This window comes from Podarcis erhardii (genome assembly GCF_964252035.2).
Source record: "Podarcis erhardii genome assembly, chromosome: 17".
NCBI lineage: Eukaryota > Metazoa > Chordata > Lepidosauria > Squamata > Lacertidae > Podarcis > Podarcis erhardii.
Window position 1 is genome coordinate 9,503,009 of NC_138515.1, and position 23,526 is coordinate 9,526,534.

The window sequence follows — 23,526 nt, forward strand, 5'->3', positions numbered from 1 at the left end:
GGAAGTGTTCAGGGCACAGCTGTCAACGCTTCCCTTTTTTTAAGGGAAATTCCCTTATTCCGAATAGGATTCCTTGAAAGAAAAGAGAAAAGTTGACAGCTATGGTTCAGGCCCATCTTCCTGTGCTTACTACCTCTAGACAAGAAGCACTCTCAAAAGGAAAAGTATGTTACCAATCTTCTTGTAACCCAAGACCAATGACAGATTCAGGAGAGGACAAGCTCCAATTCAAAGACCATTTATTGAACCACAAAACAATGGCCTACACAATCTTAGAAAAGGGGTGAACACTGGCAGCCTCCCATTGTTATGCCAGGCATTCTCTGACATCAGGAAGCCCAAACAAAGTCTTTTTATAGTGTGAGTGTACACACAGCTGTTTCTTGCCACCAGAATCCAGCTGATCTGGGATGCAGCTATGGGAATTGGCAGCATCCTGCCCTGAAGAGCAGCGAGTGGAATAGCGAACAGTTAGCTCGGGCTAATGCACTGCCACGTCCAGGGAAATTTTAACGTACTAAGAATGTGAAGTGAAATGCAGCAGCCCATCTGAAAGGCTATTTGGGGTTGGGGGTATCAATTACTCTTGAACGTTCAACTTTAATCTCCAGTGAAAGTACCAGGAGTGTATTTCAGAAGTCCCTCAATAATGTCTATAGTGAGGGCACAAAGTAAACTGCCAGGGCAGTGCTAAATTCTTCCTTTGCCCACTTGTTCTGCACAGCCCTCTCCCAGCCTGTCTCACTACTGAGCAGTCTGCTGGCGTACCTGTGGCAGGAAGAAGAGAAGATGCACCACCCACGCCCACTTTAAATGCAAATGTCCTTCAATCACAGCATGTAACACAACACTAATCTGCCACCATTTTGTAATTTAGGCCCAAGTTATACTTGTGAAATTTCTCATATCCTAAATCCAGTAAGGAATTCCCAAGGGGCTCAAGTCCTGAGCAGAAGAGAAACAGAGAAGAATTCCACCAGATGTATTCAAGAGCTCATGTGCTCTGCAGGTCAGCCTTCTATAATCAGGAATTTACTTGTTCACCGTTCCTAACATTTAAAGATACTTGAAGAGCTGGGTCTTGGAAAGGCAATAATTTCCTCCCAAGGGAATAAAATTCGCCACATTCTGCTTGCTTTCTGCTGAAAATTGGAATGCTAGATCGGGGACATGCTAGCACCAAATAAGTGCAAAACCAGGCCTTTTCACCCTTTGCAGATTGCTGTCCATGGGAGTCTTTAGCAGTGACAATACTCATGTAGCCATGCCTGAGGAAAATCAAACCCAGAAGCCTGGGTGGTAAAGATTACCAATTACACTAGGAGAGTTTTCTTAATGCCCTTAAGTATTGTGGGGCTTCTTAGGGCAGGGAGATTTCATGGAAAAAGCAGAGGCTAGGAGCCTCTCAACAGCAAAAGTGGCCGGGGCGTAGCTGCTTCCAGCCAGACCAGCGACTTTTGCTAAGGCACATGTTGATGACGTCTGATGCAGAATATCAAACTTTTAAGGCCAAGAGGCAAACTCCGCTGCAAGCTGTAGTACATTGAGAAGCACCGGCCCTTCATTGTAAACAGAGGAGCTGTTGAAATGTATGAAGAACAGCTGTTTTTGCTTGTTGTGTACTGCCTAACAACTCCAATTCTTGCATTCCCTCATCCTGCTCTCAATTTCGACAGGTTGCCACCATCGCACAAGACGTGGGGGTTTTCAGTCCCCACCCCAAATCCCTCCCTTACCTTGGCTGTGATATTTTAACCCCTTCTGTAAAGAGACTCATGACAGAAATGGCAGCTACACTTGGGACAGTACTGAGCTTTGGCAATATGGGTGCTGGCATTCTTCTGGACACCTGCCCCGTATAGGTAAAAAGGGGGTGCCATTTCTCCTCCTGCTACGTCCAGACTCTCCTCTTGTCCTCAAAGAGGCTTTTCAACATGTACACCTGGAGAAATGACACCACCAGGAGCACAGTGAGATTGACAGCTGACCAGAAGTTGACTCGGCTCAGGTTACTTTCCTGTAAATTGCGGTCTCGAGCTTCAAAGGCTCGCAGCAGGGCCTGCATCTGAATGCTTCTCTCCAAGCGGCTCTTCATCGTTTCAACAGATTCCTACAATGGTGAGAACAAAGGAGAATAGATGTGTTTGGAGCAAAGATGTGTTTGGGGGCAAAGGAAACCATTGTAGCCAAATTCAAATCACATGGAGTCAGATTCTTCACCCAACAAATGATCAGGCACCATGTCTATTATTGTTAACCAAAATTTTTTTTATCGTGACCATCTGAACTCAAGCACAAGTATTTCAACATCCATTAAAAGGCCATGAAGAATCACTGTGCATTCATGTACCACAACCCCAGAGATAGATATTCCTGACAGATCTGTACCTTCCTTTTATGCTGACCCAAATAATTTTAAGATATTGAAAAACCTTTCCTGGCTGGACTAAAAAATTACTCCTTCTGTTGCCTTTGCACTGTTTCAAAGCAGTGAAAATGCAGGTTTGCAATGATTGCCAAAACCTATTAAGAGTAACAGCTAGTTTCATTTTCTTCTTTAACCGGAGTACTAAGCCACAAAGGAGGTAACAAGAAGACACCTGCTGTCTGCATTTCTGGTCTCAAAGTCCACGTGTACCAAAGTGCCTGGCAAGTGCTGCCGCTACCAACAATGAGACCCAGAGCTAGCTGCTTAGCTTCAGCAGGGTGATTGCACATCATGTGCCTTCGGACCACACCCTGCGCACCATGAGTTGGATACAGTATTTTCCCCTGATGTGCAGCTGAGGAGGAATTTTGTTAGATATACCTTTTTAAAAAACAACAACAAAAACCAAGATTCCTGGTTTAAAACAAATACTACTCAGTTAAACAAGTCAGCTTTGTAACCTTATGACTTGAAATTGGCTAGTTGACCAACTTTCACTGTTAATATTAATCAGGAGCCTTCCTTGAACCAAGTCACCCTCTGGTTTTTATCTCGGGGAGCTGAAAAGATTTCTGTCATAAAGGTAATGTTGTAAAATAAAATAAATGGGTCTTGAAACAACAGGGAGCTGCTTTCTGAACACAATTTCTGGAACACAGTGGAAGGGCTTTGATTAACAACTACCTCTAGTATTAACCCAAAATTACTCATGAGTCTATTTCAAATTTATGTACCTATGTAGTTGATGGATTATTTTATTTCTATACTGCTTATATATCAAAAATGTATCTATGTGGTGTACAAAAAACTGAAGGCACAACAGATATTTTTTAAAAAAACGAAACTACAGTGTTACATATAAAAATGCTACATTAATACAAAGTTACACACACAAACAGGCACTAATTCACACAAGTGTGTCAATTACCATGTTCACCTCTTCAGCAAAGCCTAAATGGTAGGTCTCTTAGGGGCAAAGCCACAAATGTGAACATCCTAATTTATTAAGCCACTAGCCACGTATTGACAGTAATGATGGGAGGATCCATTCCACACATAGGACTTGGGTTGATTTGCTTCAGAAATGCAGGTGCTCTTTCCCACCCATCCCCATCAGGCATGGGGCATTTGGAAAAGGGGAGTGAAGATCCAGGAAAGGAACTAATTGTTAGGCTCCCATTGTGGAGCATTCCTCCTGCATCAGCTAAATACCTGGAAGCCCAGGCAGCAGCTGACCCCGTCTGCTTTGTCTGGCAATGTTACTCTGTGCACAGTTGCAGAAGAGTGGAGCTATCCTGGTCTCTTTCCCATCGAATGCCACTGTTATTCTGCCTAACTCCACCACATCTCAGCACTAGGCATTTCTCCTGCAGCCTCTTTGCCCACCTTAATGTCTTCTATCTTTATGTCGAGCATCTCTTCTGGTTCGGCCACTTCTGCCCAATTGTTCAAGTCCTCATCTTCCTGGGCGCTGTCAAAGATCAGTTCAAAGAACACCAACTTCTCCGATATAGTGCTGAAGGAGTTGTCGAAGCACAGCTTGTAATCCCCTCCCTCCGTAGGCTCAATGCTGGAAGATACCAACAAAGAGGGTGATGAAGGCAGATATATCCTGCAAAGCTGGACTAGCCAAAGTGCATTAAACAATAATAATCAGATACACAAATTCTTCATACTTTTGCTACTTGTAAAAGCACCTGGACCATGGGCAAGCAATGGCTTTCTCATGAGTATCCCAGCAGGTATGCGTGCCTGGGGGGGGGGAGGGCGTGGAGGGTGAATGGAGCCCACTTCCAGCCCTCGCTGCCGATGACGCTGGAGTCACCCCCACTGCCCACCAGAGCCAAGCAGTGGCACAGGGCTGGCAGGGAGGCGAGGAGCAAAATGCACCCCCCAAAAAATTCACCCAGAGCCACTGCCCCTCTGGCCCTCCCCACTCAGTGCCACTGAATTATCCTTCACTCCAAAGCATAAAAGCAGCATGACTCACGTGTGAACCCCATCCGATCTCCGGTATTCATCCACCAGCAATGTGCCTGAAGGACTCTCCAAGGAGAAGTCAACGTCCAGCCCTGCTCCACCAATAACCTAAATGGCAACAGCAAGAGTTGGACGATGGAAAGAGCCACTATGCCCAGAAAAGCCACCAATGATACAAGAGAAGTGGCAAATGGCTACAAATCTTTATTTGAATATCATGCAACCTGCTGGGGCTGAGCAACTTTTTAAAAACCCAGCCCGCTTTGCAAGACTGTTCTGAGGGTAACTATGCTGGGGCAACGAGGAAGGAAACAATAAAAACTTTGAATTTTTTAAAATTAGTTTTCACAACATTATAAACAAACAAACACATAAGACAAACAAACATAGCCTTATTAAAAATTACACTTATTAACATTGTTAAGTGACTTCCTCGCTTCCCCTTGGTTGAATTTCATTGCAGGTCCTTTTAACAGTTTTCCAAATCACAGTTCTTATAAAATTTAACTTAAACATTAACATCCTTAGATCTTCACATTATGAAATTGAACATATTAATTCATCACTTAATTTAAATAAAAGTTAAGTTAAGGAAACAATAAAAACTTGGCAAGGCAATGGCAAAAGGCTTTTAAGAGGGAACTGTCAGATACATTGGCTGCTCAAACTGTCTCGAAAAGTTACAGGGTTTTGTTTTACTAAGTCTGAAGAAAAAACATGCGAGTCATCTGGCTGCTGATAAATCCACACAGAACGCAATACTTAAAGGCTCCATGGTTCTGCTGGCTTAAAACGCAGCCAGGTCATTCATTCCCACCCAATTCGGATCAAAGCTGGTTTGGTGGTGGCGCGCGCGGGGGGGGGGGCGTGTAGGGGAAGTGCATAAAAAAGCAGCGTTTCCTAAGAAAGTGATACGGATCGCGACTAACGTCCTCCTGGATGCGGAGCAAAGGGCAGCGCTGTGAGCGCACAGCCTCCGTCGCGGTAGCCAAGGGGGATCTCCACCTTCGGGGCCAGTCTACGCGCCGCTCCCCTCTGCCACCACCACCAGGGGCTGAGCAGGAAGAAGAGGGCCGGTTGCCCCCCCCCCCTCCAATCCCCATGCGCCTGGTTTTGGGGGCCGGATTGTGGACCCCTTACCAGCCTCACCTGGTACTCCAGCTCCATGGAGCCGTTGCCCGGCGCGCCCTGGTAGAAGCACTCCCGGCGCCCGGCCGGCAGCAGGAAGGTGAACTCGGCGTCCTGCGGCGGCGGGTGGGCCTGGCCGGGGACCCCTCGGGGCGCCCCCAGGAGCAGCAGCGGCAGCCCGAGCGCAAGGGCCGCGGCCGCCGCCATCGTCGGGGTCCTTCCTGGCGCCGGAAGGAGAGCGGGGCCGGGCCGCCTCCTTGGAGAGGAAGAGGCGGCCGCGCTCGGGCGGGACGCCGGCGCCGGAGGGCGCGCCCAGAGCCGCTGCAGCCTCGCGCTCCGACGGGGCCCGGGGCCGCCGCATTTTTCTCTCTCTCTCCCTTCTACTTATTCGTTATTCGATTTGTCCATCGCTTTGTCTTTCTCAGGGCAAGCCGAAGCGGCTGACCGGACAAACCCGGCGGGCAGGAAGCCGCGCGTAAAGGAGGCAGCGTGGCTCGTGTTATCCGCTGCATGGAGCCCATCCTCTTACAAAAATATTTCCGGGGTCCTTGGCCCATTGCAGAATTGGTTCCCCTGACTGGCCATGGGCGCAAGAGACCCGACAAGGGGTCTTGTCCTCAGGCATATCCTCCAACATTGAATAGGGACGTTCTTTTCTTCCTTTCTTTCTCTGCTAAATTTTTATTAAGTTTTTTTTTTCTGTTTTACATTTTAGAATATTCATATAAACAATCTTGAATCAATGACTTCCCTTCTTCTCTTTCCGTGGTTCAATTTACATACCATAAATCCCTGCATATTTTACATAAACTAAACCATTCAGTATTCCATTCTTACATCCATCAAAACTTATCTACACTGTTGAATTTATCTTGAATAATGCCAGCGTTTTTAAATGTGCACAATTTTCACCCATATATTCAATAAACATTTTCCAATCTTTTTAAAATGTGTGTTCTCCTTGTTCTCTTATTCTATACATTGTTGTTATAACCCAACCATCTGACTAGCCTGCTCCATCCATTCTATGAGTGGCTTCCAACATATATAAAGACATAATAAAACATTAAAACAACTTCCCTGTACAGGGCTGCCTTCAGATAGTTACTTATCTCCTTGGTTCCAGGTGTTAGAAGAATTCAAAGGTCTCCAATACAGAATAAAGGTAAAGGTAAAGGTACCCCTGACCGTTAGGTCCAGTCGTGGACGACTCTGGGGTTGCAGTGCTCATCTCGCTTTATTGTCCAAGGGAGCCAGCGTACAGCTTCCGGGTCATGTGGCCAGCATGACTAAGCCGCTTCTGCCAAACCAGAGCAGTGCACGGAAACGCCATTTACCTTCCTGCCAGAGCGGTACCTATTTATCTACTTGAACTGGCATGCTTTTGAACTGCTAGGTTGGCAGGAGCTGGGACCGAACAACGGCAGCTCACCCCGTCACGGGGATTCGAACCGCCAACCTTCTGATCGGGAAGTCCTAGGCTCTGTGGTTTAACCCACACAAATATTCATAAATGCACACATATCTAAATATATAACCCATGTGTCTGAAATAGTACAGGAGAGCAATCCTGAAGTAATTTTGACTCTCCCAATGACCTGAAATATTCCTCTGCTGTAAGGGAGGCAAATGGGGAAAGCCTTCCCATTGTCTTTTCGCTTACAAATCCTGTCATTAATGCCGCATGGGAGGTATGGTTGCGTATTCTAAACAGTGCTGGATCTCTGCCCATGGCACCCTGTTTCATTGTCATAGGGAGCACTCTGGGTTCTGCAGGGCTAGACAGGACACTCTTTACAATAGGAAAGCTCTTACAGTAGTTACAAAGCAACCAGTGATTGTGCATTTGTTATGGCAATGGATTTGAGAGGGAAACAATAAAGTCATATTCGCAACAGGAAGTTGAAAGGTCTTGTAACTTTGGACAGATTGCAATTTCCTCCTTAGGTGGCGAAACTCCGCATTAAGCAAATTGTCTTCTCTTTTTTTTTTTGTTCTTTCACATCTTGCAAGGAATTTGCAATGAACAGTTGGCTTTTTCCATCTCTGTTTACAAAAGATACAAAATGCTCCACAAAACCATGGATCTGAAAATTCTCTTTCTTCTGCTAGCTGGTATGTTTTCTGCTATTTTTTAACGCCTTCTTTTGTGCAAGGACTTTCTGACAGCTACCCCAAAGGGAGAGGGGAAAAAATGAAGGGAGGGAAAACTAACCAGGTGTTAGCTTGTACGGTAGGCAACTTACTGTCAATGTTACACTGAGATGTTGACTTTTCGAGTAGCCTTTGGCCTTACTAAACCATTGGATGGGATTCTAAGAAGACCTGTTACAAAGAGGAGGGACTGAAGGTGAGGAAATATTCTTTGTTTTTAAACAGCCTGCAATGCTCAATTAAAAATAAAAAAAAAGATTAGAAGAGGGAATGAGGCTTTGCGAAAACACGGGTAGTCACAATTGTGGCCTAAATAACAAATTCATATCTGACAAGGAAAGTGGTCATAAATAAACAAAGCAGACTGGAATTTTTGATAGTGTTCTATAATATTCAGTTTGGGATAGTGCCCTGTTGCACACTTTCAGGGAATTTTGTAAGGTGTGTGTGCAAGAGCACAAAACCAAACATTGCCATCTTTATCATGTTTCATATGATTCTTGTTTATATATTACAGCTGATTCCTGTTTATATAATTTTGATGATGATGTTTTCCCCAAGCATTAATGCAAAACATCAGTACTTTTTCTTTTATTGTTAAAAAGCTTTCTAAATAACTAAAGCATTTTATAAATATTAAAAAGCCTTAGGGAAGGCTTTTCCCTAAGGCCAAAATTTGGATAGGTTCTTAAAACGATGTTAGAAGCACAAGAAGGGCAAAGTAGGTTCACTGCTCATTTCACAAGCTGAGAAGCTTGCAAGCATAGTGTGAATTTTGCTCTGCGGCATTCACAACATAAGGGGAAGAAATATGAATTGGCCTCCAGGGGCCCAACAACATCATATGTAGCTAATTTTGTGACAGAGCTGAACGGATTCTGCTGTGCAGTTACATTATAGAATGGTTAGAATCATATAATTGTAGAATTGGAAGGGACCCTAAAGGTACCCCTGACTGTTAGGTCCAGTTGCGAACGACTCTGGGGTTGCGGCGCTCATCTCGCTTTATTGGCCGAGGGAGCTGGTGTACAGCTTCCGGGTCATGTAGCCAGCATGACTAAGCCTCTTCTGCCGAACCAGAGCAGCGCACGGAAACTCAGTTTACCTATTTATCTACTTGCACTGTCACGTGCTTTCGAACTACAGTGGTACCTCGGGTTAAGTACTTAATTGGTTCCGGAGGTCTATTCTTAACCTGAAACTGTTCTTAACCTGAAGCACCACTTTATCTAATGGGGCCTCCTGCTGCTGCCGCGCCGCTGGAGCACGATTTCTGTTCTCACCCTCAAGCAAAGTTCTTAACCCAAGGTAATATTTCTGGGTTAGCCGAGTCTGTAACCTGAAGCGTATGTAACCTGAGGTACCACTGTACTAGGTTGGCAGGAGCAGGGACCGAGCAACGGAAGCTCACCCCATCGTGGGGATTAGAACCGCCAACCTTCTGATCGGCAAGTCCTAGGCTCTGTGGGTCATCTATTCCAACCCCCTGTAATGCAGGAATCTCAGCTAAAGCATCCCTGATAGATGGCCATCCAACCTGTCCTTAAAAACCTCCAATGAAGGAGAGCCCACCACCTTCCGCTGTTGAACAGCTCTTACCGCCAGAAAGTTCTTCCTGATGTTTGATCAGAATCTCCTTTCTTGTGACTTGAAGCCATTGGTTCCAGTCTTACCATCTGGAGTAGGAGAAAACAAGCTAGCTCCATCCTCCACGTGACAGCCCTTGAAGTTGGCTGTCCTCTTTTCTCTCAGTCTTCTCTTATCCAGGCTAAACATACCCACTCCCTCAACCGTTTCTCATAAGGCTTGGTTTCCAGGCCCTTCATCATCTTGCTTGCCCTCCTCTGCACACATTCCAGCATGACAATATCCTGCTTAAATTGTGGTGGCCAGAACTGGACGCAGGACTCCAGGTGGGGTCTATTGGTTTGCTGTACTGCTTCTCTAACTTGAAGACCTGAGCAGAAAAGGAGGGCAAGAACAGGCCCCTCTGATGTAGTAATTGTTGGAAAGGGGAAGTTACAGCATTCAGAGCAAAGGGCAGGAAAAAGGCTTGAGTGGCAGGCAATTCCAAACATTTATATTTTATTGAAAATTTTCAGTGGACAGATAAAGTGAAAGAATTTGAACAAGAAGGGAAAAGAAAGAGATTTGTATCGATACATGAATGTTGGGTTTCCTGAGCTTGGAAGCAGGGTGACAGAAGTTTGACAGGAAAAATATTGGGGCAGGGTGTTTTGATCATTATGTTATGTCCTCTTAAAAGGCTGGTTATTCCACAGTAAATGCCCAAGGTGGAAACAGCCTTAACTAGACAGCCAGTCTGAAAGCACCCAAAGAACACCCCACCCCACCCACCCAGTCTAAGAACACCAGCTCTGAATTTTCTGAAAATTTGACCATAATACTTATGCCTGGGTTTTGTTTTTTTTCATGATTTGAGAGCTCACAAAAACTGATCAAGACAAGGTGGACATCTATACCACATCTGCTGTAGGAAAGACTAGCATTGCTTCAGCAGATTCCTATTCGTACAATCACTTGGCTGTGCCTTTTGAAAGTACCACCTCGTTACTGATGAAACTGCATTATTATTATTATTATTATTATTATTATTATTATTATTATTATTGAAACCTCACTCTTTCCATTGTGCTGTTTCAGGCTCTTTGGTGGCTTCCAGCCTTCTTCCCTCTCCACTTATTTTTCTGGATGTGCTTTCCGACATACTCAACGAAGGAGACTCCATTAAGATTGTTTGTTTGGCACCCAGGCAGTACAAGGATGCCTTGTTTTATTTGTTCAAGGTGAGCCACAGGGAGCCGCTGCAGGTTGTGCATGCCGCAGAAGCACAGCACCAAGTTATTTTCCTTCTGGAGAACATCACTCGCAGTGATGGAGGGCAGTACAAGTGCCAGTTTGGCGTCTACAATGGAAGTGCGTTGAAACCGTCTGAGTTTAGCAACCTCCTTGAGATTACAGTGGAAGGTGAGTGCTACCAAAGCTTGATGAGCTCATTTTGGGGGATTGGTTGCACCCGCACTGCTTGCAATCCGTGATCCACATCATACCCCATTGTAGAGGCAACACCAGAGCTTTCCAAACTGTATGTCGTGACACATTAGTGTGTCAGCTGCAGTGTTTAGGTGTGTTGTGTGAACACTTCCTGTGCTCCTCCTGGGGCTGGAAAGGGGTTAGTTTAACCTCCGGTTTGCTAGGAAAACTGAATGATGCATGTCTAAAATGTGTCATTGGCATGAAAAGGTTGGAAAGTCCTGGTCTACATAGTATGGTGAGAGTCTGGACTTTTGGATTCTAGGCCAGAGGTTCCCAAACTTCCCCCCCTCTGGGTCACACTTCCAAAATAAAAATTTGCTCACGCCACAACAAATATATATACAGTATGAATGAAATACACCGGGGGGGGGGCACACAATTCCTAGCAATGCTTGATTTATAACATAGAATATGTTCCAGTGGTGTCCAAACTTTTTTCAAAGAGGGCCAGATTTGATGAAGTGAAGGGCCGTGAGGGCCGACCAAAGTTGTGCTTTTAGGATTTAGGATTGAAGTTGTTGACCTTTTTATGATTTTATCCCAAAACTGTTGAGCTTTTTATTATTATTATTATTGAAATTGTTGAGGTTTTTTAGGATAGGCCGGATTGAACCAAACAACCCCCAAAACAGACTTTGGACATGCCTGGATACTATAATGCACTGAAATGTTAAAATGCTTCTTTGATTGTCCTTGAATCTTCTCCACCACACTTGCCATCCTCTTCTGCCACGTCAGTGTTGCGTGCCACAACCTTGGAGAACCATTGCTAAAGGGAAAAGGTTTGGAATATGTTCACAGAATCACAGACTCATGGAGTTGGAAGGGACCATAAGTGTCATCTAGTCCAACCCCCTGCAATGCAGGAATCTTTCACTCATGGTCTCAAAACCATGACCCAGAGATTAAGAGTCTCATGCTCTACCAACTGAGCTATACCTTGGTAGGGATATCCCTTGCTCTGGCCGGGTTTTCACAATATTGGTCAGGGCCTGCAATTAGCACCTGACAAACTTGGAAACCTGCTGGAGCCCTAAAAGGGACCACCACTGATTCATTTCTTAAGCCCTCCTCTTAAAAAAAACAAACCCTGGCCTGGTATTCTTAGAAGTGCTGGGCAGTTTAGATAGTATGCAGAGGATCATGATTTCTCTCCCTGGAAGGTGATGGGACAGAAAGGAAACACAAACAAGCCGTAAAGAAAGATTAAATTGATCTATGAAACCCATTGAGCTTTGTGGCTGAATGGGTTCTAGATCAACACTTTAACCGTTGCACCACAACAGTGTATGTATAAATTTTGTATAAATTTTAATTGGTAGTGCAAGTCCAGGGTGGAGTGACTTTGGGGATGGGCAGGAAAACACAACCTGGAGACATTCTATTAAGCTCTGCCCACTGGTGTGACTCACGAGCAGTGGAATAGCAATCAATACCCATGTCAGGAACGTGGCTTACCAGAGCGCAGGGGAAGAGTCAGGCTCAGAAATTGAGTTAAGTGAGAGAGAGACAGACTCTGCAGATGAGAGCTGGCTGACAGAGCCAAGAAGGGGCAGTTTGACTCCCGCTTCCAGAAGAAGACACTGTTCATTCTCAAGAAGCGGGAGAGTTAGGAGGCAGCCAGAGTGTTGCTAGGCAATCAGCAGATAAGCAGAGGACTGAGAGTGTATCAAGTGAAAGTCTAGTGAAAAATAAGATCAGAAGACAACAGAAGGGCAAGAGGGGAAGGGCGGGAGTTTGGCTTCCTTCCTGCTGTGGGAGGGGCAAAGATTCAGACTGACCAACTATCGTCAATGTGAGCAGGTGAGAAGCCATGCTCCGGATGTGTTTTTTTGTAAATAAACATACATAAAACTGCCGGAGACTCATTACTTCTTATTGGGGCTTGCCTGCCTGCCTAGGATCATTGCAGTCCATGACTGAAAGAAAGCCAGAATATGTAGAAGCTGATGTACCAAATGTGCCCACAGAAAAACTGGATCTTTTAATTATCTGGAAGCACCCTTTTTTCTGTTCCTAGAGAGCATGTTTGGCTCTTGGAAGGGTGGGGAGATGACTGGTTTTAGCAAACCACTTTTTCTTTTACATTTATGCATTCCTCTCAAAAAGGAAAAACTGCCCAGTCATCTCTTCTTTTTCTTTTTGTTTCAGCGTCCAGCTTGACCACTTTCCCTCCAACAGTTCAGCCGAGCTCTGATTCAAAAGGTAGGATAAGCAGTGAGTGTTTGGGAAACGTGTCAGAGGGCTGCTGGGGAAATGTTTGGGGAAAGATGCACGGAAGTGCAGCCGAAAGGCCTTTTGGAGCTTACCCGGGGCAGGATGGGGAGAGAAAGAGAACAAATACACACACACACACTGCTCCACACTCCAGAAAAGTAGGTTTGTATTTTCTTGCTTTGTTCTCTTGCATTAACTGTAGCTGACCTGCTCCCTCCATTTCCAGGTCCATTCTGGGTTCTCCCCGTTGTCCTGAGTGTAGTTGGAGTACTGCTCCTGGCTGTGATCCTGCTGGTGGCCGCAGTTGCATTGAGACGCTGTATGTGGAATTCAGAAAATGAATATGTCTAATCTTCCTGTTTAAGGGCACTGGCCAATAAGGATGATGCCTAGCCTAGGTTGGAAACCTCTAGGACTTTCTTACAGACCCTGTTTCACTTTGTGGCCTCTTGGTATATTACTTGACGACAAAGATTTTGCCAAAACAGTCCCTAACCGTGAGTGCACGATATGCGACAGTGATGGAAAACTGGATGAGGGGGTTATACTACTAGACAAGCTTTAGCTGTAAAATATCTGAAAGATTTATATTCTTTCTGCTCTGTAAGGTAATTACTTTCTTAAATGGAGAATCCAGATGACATCATTATCAGCCCATTGCAGACCAATGTTTTTCTTTAGTAATATACAATATGAGCAGGAACAGCACTATTATGGCTTTCTAGGGCTACTGTGTCTTTAATTAGAAGTTTCCTCCTTGTAACCTCTGTAGTTAGTTCCTTCCCATTCACTGTGAGATTGGTCTTGAATTAATCAGTTACCGTACTGTTTTTATGCAGAGAGGCAGAATATTTTAATTACTGGTTTCCTCTTTGCAGCCAAAGAAATATCTTGTTTAAAAAAAACCACTGTTTCATCTAATTGCAACTGTGTGTTTAAAAAGAAAATGAATATTAGTATCATCCTCCTCATCCCTTGCTTCCTGTAACATCTCTTCTGATCAGAAGCTTGCCACCAGATTGTGACATTTTGGTTGGTCCTAATAAAGATATCATCCAACTATAAATTTCTGAGGTTTTTTTCTTATGGACCAACACTGCTACCATGTCTGGGTATTGTGTAGAATATGTGAATACTTATTTTTGCATCTTTTTTTCTTTATTGTGTATTTTCCCCATATTTGTTTCAATTAAAAACAAATTCCAATTAAAAAAAACTTTAGCTGCAGAGAGGAGACCAGTAATTAGCCCCCCACTCCAGCAGCAAACAGGAACTGACTAAGGAACAATTTAGCTGAACGGGGCTAATATAGGGACAGAAGACGCAAAGAGGAAGCTTCTAGTTAAAGGGGAAACTGAAGAGGACCTTTGCTGAATGGGACTTACTTCTGAGTAAATATTATAGCAGTGTTCTGGCCATGCGGCTAAGCATTACTAAATAATAAAGTTTTATTATTAATTGCCATGTAGAAACACCATTTTAAAGCCACTTCCAGCTGATTATGGAAAGCAATGCCTCATAAATGCTAAAGGGTCCAATGGTGTTGCAGGAAACACTAGGTACAGTTTCTTACTAGTGGTGGTGCGCGGTCAGTGAACATGGCAGACTAGGCCAGTCCCCCAAATGTTCCTGGTACATTAGAGTATTTAAGTCTTAAAGTCTGGTGCCTCCTTCCCAAAGCCTGGGAAGCTTCTACCTTGCTTAGGGATGGAGGCATGATGCTCCAGACAGGGTCCAAGAGCCCTCCTGCCACCTTCCCACAGCCTGACTGATTTTGGGTAGGAGGCAGGAGGTCTTCAGCATCCTGTCAGAGGCGTGGCTCCTCCTTCCCAAAGCCTGGAAAGATGCTCGTATGTGTGACATTTCTCCATCCCCCACCCCCACCATTGCCCTTGCAAGCTGGTGCCTGAGGCCCTATCTGTTCTCCTATGAAAAATTTCACCACACGCCACCTCTGAGTAGTTTCACCTTAGTATTCACATTGCTGACACAGTTCCGGTTCATAGCTGTCAACATTTCCCCCCCTTTTTTTTTAGGGAAATTCCCTTATTCTGAATAGGATTCCTAGCAAGAAAAGGGAAATGTTGACAGCTATGTATCCAGTTAGTTAATCCTTGTCAAGGTAAAAATGCCCCCATCCCCACACCTTGCCATTTCCACATCTGGCCAGTGTGTGAAGTGGATTGCCAAAACGTGTGCAGATGGCAGGGAAGCGTGGCTGCTGCACACATCAACAACCCCTCTCGTTGGGTGCATGCTCTTGAAACGCCCGGATCTCTGTTAGGAATAAGGCCTAGAGCTGGCTATGAAGGGGCCCGCAAGGACAGAACAATGTATGCCCAGGTATCTGCAGGGCGGTAAGAGAAGCCATTGTTATGCATGGGGGTAAAAGGCAGGAAGTTTATAACTCCTAGAGGGTCACAAGCTGGGTGACGTATGCCATAAGTATGGCATGCATCTCCACCCCCACTGTCCAGCCCAGACACTGAGGTCCAGCTCCAAGGGCCTTCTGACGGTTCCCTCACTGCAAGAAGCGGAGTTAGAGGGAACCAGGCAGAGGGCCTTTGGGGTGGTTGCACCCACTCTGTGGAACACCCTCTCAAACAGGTAAACAGCTAGGTGATTTTTAAAAGACATCTGAAGGCAGCCCTGTTCAGGGAAGCTTTTAGTGTGTGATGTTGTACTGTGCCTTTACTATTTTTTGTTTGGAGCTGGCCAGAGTGGCTGGGGCAACCCAGTCAGATGGGGGGGGCATATAAGGTTGTTGTTGTTAAAATTGCAGCCCTCAACTGGACACAAGCAGTAGGGACTTTGTACCTTCAGAGTGCCTAATAATGACAAGTCTGCATTTCCTTTTCTGATACTTCCCTCTTGTTTCTCCCCATTTTACTAGTTAAAGAGAGAAGAAAGAAGCAAAGGTGAGAGGAGCTCATTCCCATTTATGCAGTTTCAAAAAACTTTGGTCGAGGTGAAATATTTCCGATGTGTCCTGAAAGTTGGGGGGTGCAGTGGGGCAAACCTGTGCCTGGCTAGAGTATGGAGTTATCTGGGCAGAGGCAGAGAGTAGCTTTTCCCCTTGTGGATGTTTCTCCTGAGGGGCTTGCTTGAAGAAAGTTTTCCCCAGCTAAGGGGTGAGTATCAAAGAACCGTAGAGTTGGAAGGGACCCTGAGGATCATCTAGTCCAGCCCCCTGCAATGCAGGAATATACAGCTGTCCAGGGATTGAACCTGCAACCTTGGCATTATCAGCACCACGCTCTAACCAACTAAGCTATCCAGGCACAATAGAAAAGCAACACGGAACACAAAGGGGTTATATTAGATGCTTGTCCTAGAAAGAGTGAAGGGCGAACAAGTAGCCTTGCTTATAGCAATCACCACACTCCATGCAGCAGAGGGCAGAGCTTGCCCGAGTTGAAATCCACTTGTCCATACAACAGACCCAGGAAACGGGGTCTTGTCCCTGTGCCTGAAAGGATAAATCAAACCTGATAAATTAGGATAAATTAGCCAGGTGGGAAACTAATGTAGGCAGTAACTCTCAGCAGCTTTCTTTGGGAGAGCTAACAAGTACTGCAGAATTGCAAAATATTCCCGTTAGTTATATATATATTTATTTGCTTAGGGTACTGGACTCCTGCTGGACAGAAGCAAGCTACCCCACCACAGGTATGTTAAATGTAAGTGCCAAGGACGTGTGACTGCACATTTTCCGTGGCTGCTTCTGTTTGTATTTGTGTATCAGAGGCAGGTGAAGCATCAGCCTAGAGAGATCAGTGGTCACAAATACCACCTGAATGCTGAGCTTGGGACAAGACCCAGCAATGGGGTCAAGGATATCGGTTGTGCTCTTATTCCTGAGCAGGTCTATGCAGCTTTATATGCATTGGCACGCAAAAGAGAGGAGCCCATTCACTTCGCATCACAACCCAGATTTTGCAAGTGATGGTTTGCTTATCATTGGCAACGTATTATTTACATCAGGAACTGAAGAAATACAGGTGAAAAATGAGTCTGGCCCAGTTAAAAGCAGACAAAGCCAGGAAGAGAGGAGGAAAGGACTACTGCTCATGTTGGTGGCCCAATGCCCAGAAAAAAGAAAGCTTTGCCTTAGCAAAACAAGTTCTCTCCAGGCCAAAGCCATACTCCACAAACAGGGGGAGATGCAGGCATATTACATACTGTGTTCCATTCCTATTATTGACATCTCTAGACTACTGTAGGGACGCGGGTGGCGCTGTGGGTTAAACTACAGAGCCTAGGACTTGCCGTTCAGAAGGTCGGCGGTTCAAATCCAACCTAGCGGTTCAAAAAGCACATCAAAGTGCAAGTAGATAAATAGGTACCGCTTCGGCGGGAAGGTAAACAGCGTTTCTGTGCGCTGCTCTGGTTCGCCAGAAGCGGCTTAGTCATGCTGGCCACATGACCTGAAAGCTGTACGCCGGCTCCCTCGGCCAATAAAGTGAGATGAGCGCCGCAGCCCCAGAGTCGGCCACGACTGGACCTAATGGTCAGGGGTCCCTTTACCTTTAGACTACTGTAAGAGAAACCTTGTTCCTATGTTATGTTGCTGTGCTGACAGTGGAAAGTTCCAGAGGGAAGGGAGGGACAGAAAGTAAAGTAGCAGAATAACTTTTTAATTCATTTGTACTGAATGCTTTCCACCCCCTTTCCTTTTTTTTCACTGAAAGAACAAAGATTACACCCATCAGTTCACTGAAAAGGAATTAGAGCTGGTGTTGATAATCTTACCACTACATGTCATAACTTCCTTGATTCTGTGTGATCCAACATGATCAATGAAAAGAAGATATCACAAGTGCTGTTTGGTTGCTTTTAGATGTTAAGACATTTGTGTAACTAAAGTTTATTCAGTTATCAAGTAACCTTGTTCACGCTGCTTCTTCCGCAGAGACATCCTTTGATAACTCCATGTACACTATTACAATGGTAAGTTGTTAACATGGGAGCCAGAAGTTGGAATCTAGTTGCTTTTAGGAATTGAGATCAGAGAGTTCTGTGGGCTATTATAAAGCAGTCTCTCCATGGCTAGAAATAACCCTAAGGCAGTCACAAAAAGAGCTGGGTAGCAAGGATATATGTTATGGCATCCAACGTATCACGAGAGAGAGAAATTTAATGGTGATTTGGCTGTTATGTAGAGCTCATCCCCATGGTTTAGCTCTCCCCATTCTAGTATTTTTTGTCTCCTTAATCTATCTCCATCTTGGCATTTTTATCTCGCAAGAAAACGGACCAGGAAACTATAGAGAACAACGGTGCTTGGATCTCGTCAGCTACAAGTACAAGACTTTCATCCCGCTGCTCTGTGGAAAAGCCAGATTTTTGTACTTTTAGAGGATCAGAATGACCTTTCATGTGATCACATGGCTCAGGATCTCTCTGATAATCTTCCTCCCTGACATCAATACCCTGCAAGTTGTTCCTCTCAGATCATCAACAGAAACAGAGTTCATCGACCGTTTTTGGCCAGAGTCTCCTGGTCCCTGCCATCACAAAGTTCCATCTTCACCTTTATAAGTTCTCTTCCACTGCCAATCACACATTCAGAACTTGGGTCATGTGGAGGTGGGGAAGATGTTGCTGATTTCATCCATTTCTGGAATTTCTGATTTGGGAAAAGTAGAAACAATGATGAACTTTGAGAGTTCTTCAGCTCTGGGACTGTGGCAAGACTGGAAGGAGATGAATAAAAACTGGGTGACTTAACCTTCAGAAATAATGCAATTGCCTGCACATTTGCATGTTTGAGACAAAAAGAACAGCTTTTGTTTTTATTCTGCTGAAAACAGCAGCATTTAGATCGCATATCCTCAATCTTTCCTTAAGTGCCTGCAACCAAAACCTACCTTCCAAAAACACTGGGAAATTCAGAATAACTTTCCAGGATCAAAAGCAATAGTGCATTCTGGGGCACATTAAAGACTAATGAACATATCTGTTGTGGCATAAGCTCTTACTGAGAAGAAACTGGTATCTGCAGTGGCTTGCACAATATTTTCCAACTGTTCCTTTGTCAGGCAAACTGGTCCATCAGGCAGGCTGCTCTTTTGGTCCAGCTAAGATGGTTACTACTGATCCTTCACTTGCATACATGTAAATTAGTCAGTTGCCTTCACTCAACAGGCAACAACATGAACAACGCTGTGGGGTGGGGTGACGGCAGGGCGGGGTATGCTCTGGATTTGGGTGAGAAAACGTTGGAGAGTATGCTTCTCCCTACTGCTAATCTGCTGCCATACCCTGTTGCAGCCTTTCTCAATCTTGGGTCCCCAGACGTTGTTGGACTACAACTCCCATCATCCCTAGTCCTGGTAGCTAGGGATGATGGGAGTTGTAGTCCAGCAGCCCCTGGGGACCCAAGGCCACCCTGCTGCACCCTGCGCACAGGAAATGCCAGCAGTGGCTAAGGAACTCTGGGGACAAATTTGTGGAAGGTGTGGCTATCAATTGCTCCTGCCAACCTAGCAGCTCGAAAGCACGCCAGTCAAGTAGATAAATAGGTACTGCTGTGGTGGGAAGGTAAACGGCGTTTCCATGTGCTCTGGTTTCCGTCACGGTGTCCCATTGCGCCAGAAGCGGTTTAGTCCTGCTGGCCACATGACCCGGAAAGCTGTCTGTGGACAAACGCCGGCTTCCTCGGCCTGAAAGCGAGATGAGCACCGCAAAACCCATAGTCGCCTTTGACTGGACTTAACCGTCCAGGGGTCCTTTACCTTTTTACCTTTCACCAGCTGCCACTGCAGTGTTATACTTCCACTATCGGAGGCAGCCCACCTCTGAATGCTAGTTGCTGGCAATTGTAGTTGGAAGAGAGTACTCTTGTGAGCAGATTTGGCTTGCAGGATTCCTGTATGCACCTGGTTGGCCACTGTGAAAAGAGTTTTGGGCTAGATGGGCCTTTGGCTTAATTCAGCTGGCCTCTTATACTTCCCAGGGCCCCTCTGGGAGGAAGGGTGGGATGTTAAATAAATAAATGCAAATGTTCTCAGACAGCATGCACCTCTTAAGAGAGTCACATGGAGAGGCATAGACACCTAACGGCAAAAAAATTTCAGGATGCAGTGCAACATTGCAGCATCCTAAAGCAAGGGGCTCCACAAAATCTGGGCTGCAGGGACCGTGGAGATTCCTCTCTTTCCCAGTTTGCAGTCTGCAGCATCCAGTTTTGAATCCAGATAGAAGGTGCCATTCTTTTGGAGTGTTTCTGGATTTAAACTTCTGTTTGTTTGCCTTGCTAGGAAGTGAGCGAGGTCTAGGACATCTGATGCCAAGAAGGGGGGCTCTGAGCTCTGGTGACAACAGCAGCGGTGACCCTGTGTTCTTCAGCTGTGCTTCTCTTTCCTCTGCATCTTAGATTCCCTTTCCAGCGTAAAACCTACTTTTTCAACCTGTATGGGGGCAGAAGATGGACCAAGCAGCTTGGCAGATGTATTTGGCTTCAGCATAATCTCTTGAAGCTGTTTTCTGTCTCAGTGAAAATGAGAAGCATATTCTAACGCACGCAAACACCCCAAAAAGAAAGTGGAGCTCATCTGTGTGTCACACTGAGCCTTTCTATTTAAGCAGCTATGTTTGAGGAAAGTCTACTGACCACTGCAAGGAATGTACCAGCTCATTAAGGAGTGACTATGGTCTAAACCACTAAGCCTAGGGCTTGCTGATTCAAATCCCCGCAACGGGGTGAGCTCTGTCCCAGCTCCTGCCAACCTAGCAGTTCGAAAGCACGCCAAAAAGTGCAAGTAGATAAATAGGTACCACTCCATCGGGAAGGTAAACGGCGTTTCCGTCTGCTGCTCTGGTTTTGCCAGAAGCAGCTTAGTCATGCTGGCCACATGACCCAGAAAAACTGTCTGCGGAGCGGACAAACGCCGCAATCCCAGAGTCGTTCACAACTAGACTTAACTGTCAGGGGTCCCTTTACCTTTTTATGGTGTTATAAGTTGGTATTTCAGGATGTGGGTGGCGCTGTGGTCTAAACCACTGAGCCTCTTGGGCTTGCTGATTGGAAGGTCGGCGGTTCAAATCCCTGTGACGGGGTGAGCTCCCATTGCTCTGTCCCAGGTCCTGCCAACCTAGCAGTTCGAAAGCACGCCGGTGCAAGTAGATAAACAGGTACCACTTTGGTGGGAAGGTAGACAGCGTTTCTGTGCTGGTTTCCGTCACGGTGTCCCGTTGCACCAGAAGTGGTTCAGTCATGCTGGCCACATGACTCGGAAAGCTGTCTGTGGACAAACGCCGGCTCCCTCGGCCTGAAAGTGAGATGAGTGCCACAACCCCATAGTCGCCTTTGACTGGACTTAACCATCCAGGGGTCCTTTACCATACTTTTACCATTTACCTATAAGTTGGCTTTCAGGGCTCATGGTGCAAGGAGGAATTATCTTGAAATTCAGCCTAAGCGAGGTCCACGAATGGAGACAGATACCAAGAATGATGCTGGTCAGTTAATTTGCACAGATGAATGGGCTCAATCCCATTTCACTTGTTATTTCCTTTATTTTCACCCTGCCCTTCCTCCAAGGAACTCAGAGTGCCATGCTTACTGCTTCCCCTCTCACAACAGCCTTGTGAGGCAGCTTAGGCTGAGAGATAACTGACTTGGTCAGCGTTGCCCTGGGAGTTTTATTGCAGTTGGGATTTGAACCATGAGTCCATGTCTCACATTCAAAACCACTACAGACTTCCCCGCTCTGGCACTGCAAACTATGATGCAACAGGAAGTGAGTGAAATGGAGAATGACCAATATTTCTCAACACTGGGCAATTCAGACTTCAACCTCCCTGGTCTCAGAACAGCTGCTGCTCTCAGTTCTCTGCTGCTATTTCCAGAACTGCTCCCCTCCACACAGTGCAACTTTATTTCCACTCACACCATACTCGGTTCCTTTGTCCTGCTACAAACATCTCCTTGAAACTTTGGTGGCCACGTCAACCACCTTGCAGAACGAAGCTGCGCAGGGACTGTACCACTTCAGTGGGGGATTTGTATGTTTGTGTGCTCTTCCTTGCAGGGGCAAGGAGGAGGGGACTCATTACATACAGGCAAAGCAGCATGTCAGAAGGGGTTGGTTTTAGCTTCCTGGCAACAGTGGCGTAGCATGGGTTGTCAGCACCCGGGGCAAGGCAAGTAATTTGCGCCCCCTAACCCGTGGATTTGCGCCCCCTAACCCTAACCCCCAGATGTTGCGCCCGGTGCGGCCGGCCCCCCCTGCACCCCCCACGATACGCCACTGCCTGGCAACACTGTTTTCAAATTTTGATCGTCCCACCCCTCCTTCCAGAGGGAAAAGCTCCCCTGTTGCCTCTGCGTTCTGTTAAGCTTCTTGGGGGGGGGAGGGGGGAGAAGTGTGAACCTTGTCAGTCAGTAAGTAAATAAACACATAAATAAATAAATAAATAAATAAATAAATAAAATCTTTGTCTACCTTTTTTGTTGAACATCATCATCATCATCATCATCATAGAGTGCAGAGAATAATTAAGATTAAGAAAACCAAAACGCAAAGCGGTCCCTTGTGCATCTGCCCTATATGGCCTCTGAACCTGGAGGTCCCATTACTGTCAATGACAAGACTTCTCAAAAGAACTTGTTTAGGGAAGTTTTTAATGTTTAATGTGTCATTGTGTTTGTAATATTCTGTTGGGAGCCGCCTAGAGTGGCTGTGGCAACCCAGCCACAAGTGCGGCATGTAAATAATAAATTATTATTATTATTATTATTATTATTATTATTATTATTATTATTCAATCCCCCGGCTGCTGCCACCACTTCTTTATGGCAGTGCAGTTTATTTGAAAAACACTGCAAGGGAAAGAAACCTCCTACTTGCTTGACTAGTTTTTTTTAATTTAGTTTTTTATATTTATATATGTTTTTAATTTTATTAATGATTAAAAGGTTTTTTTTTATGATAGTTGTTTTCTTTTCTATGTTTTTAGCTGTTCCCATTTCATCTACAAGCTGCCTTGAGTCCCTGTCAGGGAAAAGGGGGGGGGGGGAGAATAAATAAATCAACAACAACAATTACAGAGTTTGCCATTTCAATGCATGCCCACTCTGTTTTTGCCCCGCACATGCAGGATATAATAATAATAATAATAATAATAATAATAATAATAATAATAATTGATACTGTAATTAATAAGCAATAATATTATTATTAAGTAATAAGTACTAGTTTGCTCATGAATTGCAATGCAATGCATCTTTGCCCCGTACAATGCAGGAATTTGCCGCCGCGCTTGGGATCCGGACACGCGGCGCACGATCGCATCGGCCCTTTAACCTCTCCTTTTCCCCCTTCGCCCGCTTTTTCCCCTCGGGCGCTTGTCCCCGCTGTCGGCCGGCAGGGGTCGCCCTCCTCCGCCCTTGTCGCTCCCCGGCCCGCCCGCCCGCCCGCCCGCCCACTGGCTCCTTCCACCGCCGCCCGCACGGGGCGCTGTCCCCCTCACTGAGCGGCAACGCTCAGGAGGCGCGGCTTCCGGCCTCTCCTCCTGCTGCTGCGCCTCCTCCTCGGCGCCCCTCACAGCAGCAGCAG

The 23,526-nt window shown here is 45.6% G+C and overlaps 2 protein-coding genes across 6 annotated transcripts; one reads left to right on the forward strand and one right to left on the reverse strand.

Annotated features, from left to right (window-relative positions):
- Positions 1-222: 222 nt before the first annotated feature.
- On the reverse strand, positions 223-5,758 carry TMED1 (transmembrane p24 trafficking protein 1). The gene is made up of 4 exons (XM_081845635.1): positions 5,558-5,758; positions 4,419-4,516; positions 3,815-3,998; positions 223-2,110 (listed from the first exon to the last, which is right to left on the reverse strand). The coding sequence occupies exons 1-4, from the start codon at positions 5,741-5,743 to the stop codon at positions 1,892-1,894; spliced, it is 687 nt and encodes a 228-aa protein (XP_081701761.1). The 5' UTR covers positions 5,744-5,758; the 3' UTR covers positions 223-1,891.
- Positions 5,759-6,838: 1,080 nt separating this feature from the next.
- Positions 6,839-20,620, forward strand: LOC309332414 (protein HIDE1). 5 transcript variants are annotated; one of them, XM_081845607.1, is made up of 8 exons: positions 6,839-7,651; positions 10,355-10,678; positions 12,899-12,952; positions 13,191-13,283; positions 15,858-15,882; positions 16,590-16,633; positions 17,877-17,914; positions 18,213-18,707. In XM_081845607.1, the coding sequence occupies exons 1-8, from the start codon at positions 7,603-7,605 to the stop codon at positions 18,333-18,335; spliced, it is 750 nt and encodes a 249-aa protein (XP_081701733.1). In that variant the 5' UTR covers positions 6,839-7,602; the 3' UTR covers positions 18,336-18,707. The 5 variants fall into 5 exon arrangements, with proteins under 5 accessions (XP_081701733.1, XP_081701737.1, XP_081701734.1 ...); XM_081845611.1 differs by having other exon boundaries at positions 16,590-16,644; positions 18,213-18,348; XM_081845610.1 differs by lacking the exon at positions 18,213-18,707 and adding an exon at positions 20,227-20,620 and having other exon boundaries at positions 7,526-7,651; positions 16,590-16,644.
- The last annotated feature ends 2,906 nt before the right edge of the window (positions 20,621-23,526 follow it).

Coding starts and splice junctions, on each gene's coding strand:
- LOC309332414 (XM_081845607.1), top strand. CDS start 7,603: ATGCTCCACAAAACCATGGATCTGAAAATTCTCTTTCTTCTGCTAGCT. Junction 7,652..10,354: donor TCTCTTTCTTCTGCTAGCTG/GTATGTTTTCTG, acceptor GTGCTGTTTCAG/GCTCTTTGGTGGCTTCCAGC. Junction 17,915..18,212: donor CCATGTACACTATTACAATG/GTAAGTTGTTAA, acceptor TTATCTCGCAAG/AAAACGGACCAGGAAACTAT.
- TMED1 (XM_081845635.1), bottom strand. CDS start 5,743: ATGGCGGCGGCCGCGGCCCTTGCGCTCGGGCTGCCGCTGCTGCTCCTG. Junction 3,999..4,418: donor AGATCGGATGGGGTTCACAC/GTGAGTCATGCT, acceptor GGTATCTTCCAG/CATTGAGCCTACGGAGGGAG. Junction 2,111..3,814: donor TAAAGATAGAAGACATTAAG/GTGGGCAAAGAG, acceptor TCACCATTGTAG/GAATCTGTTGAAACGATGAA.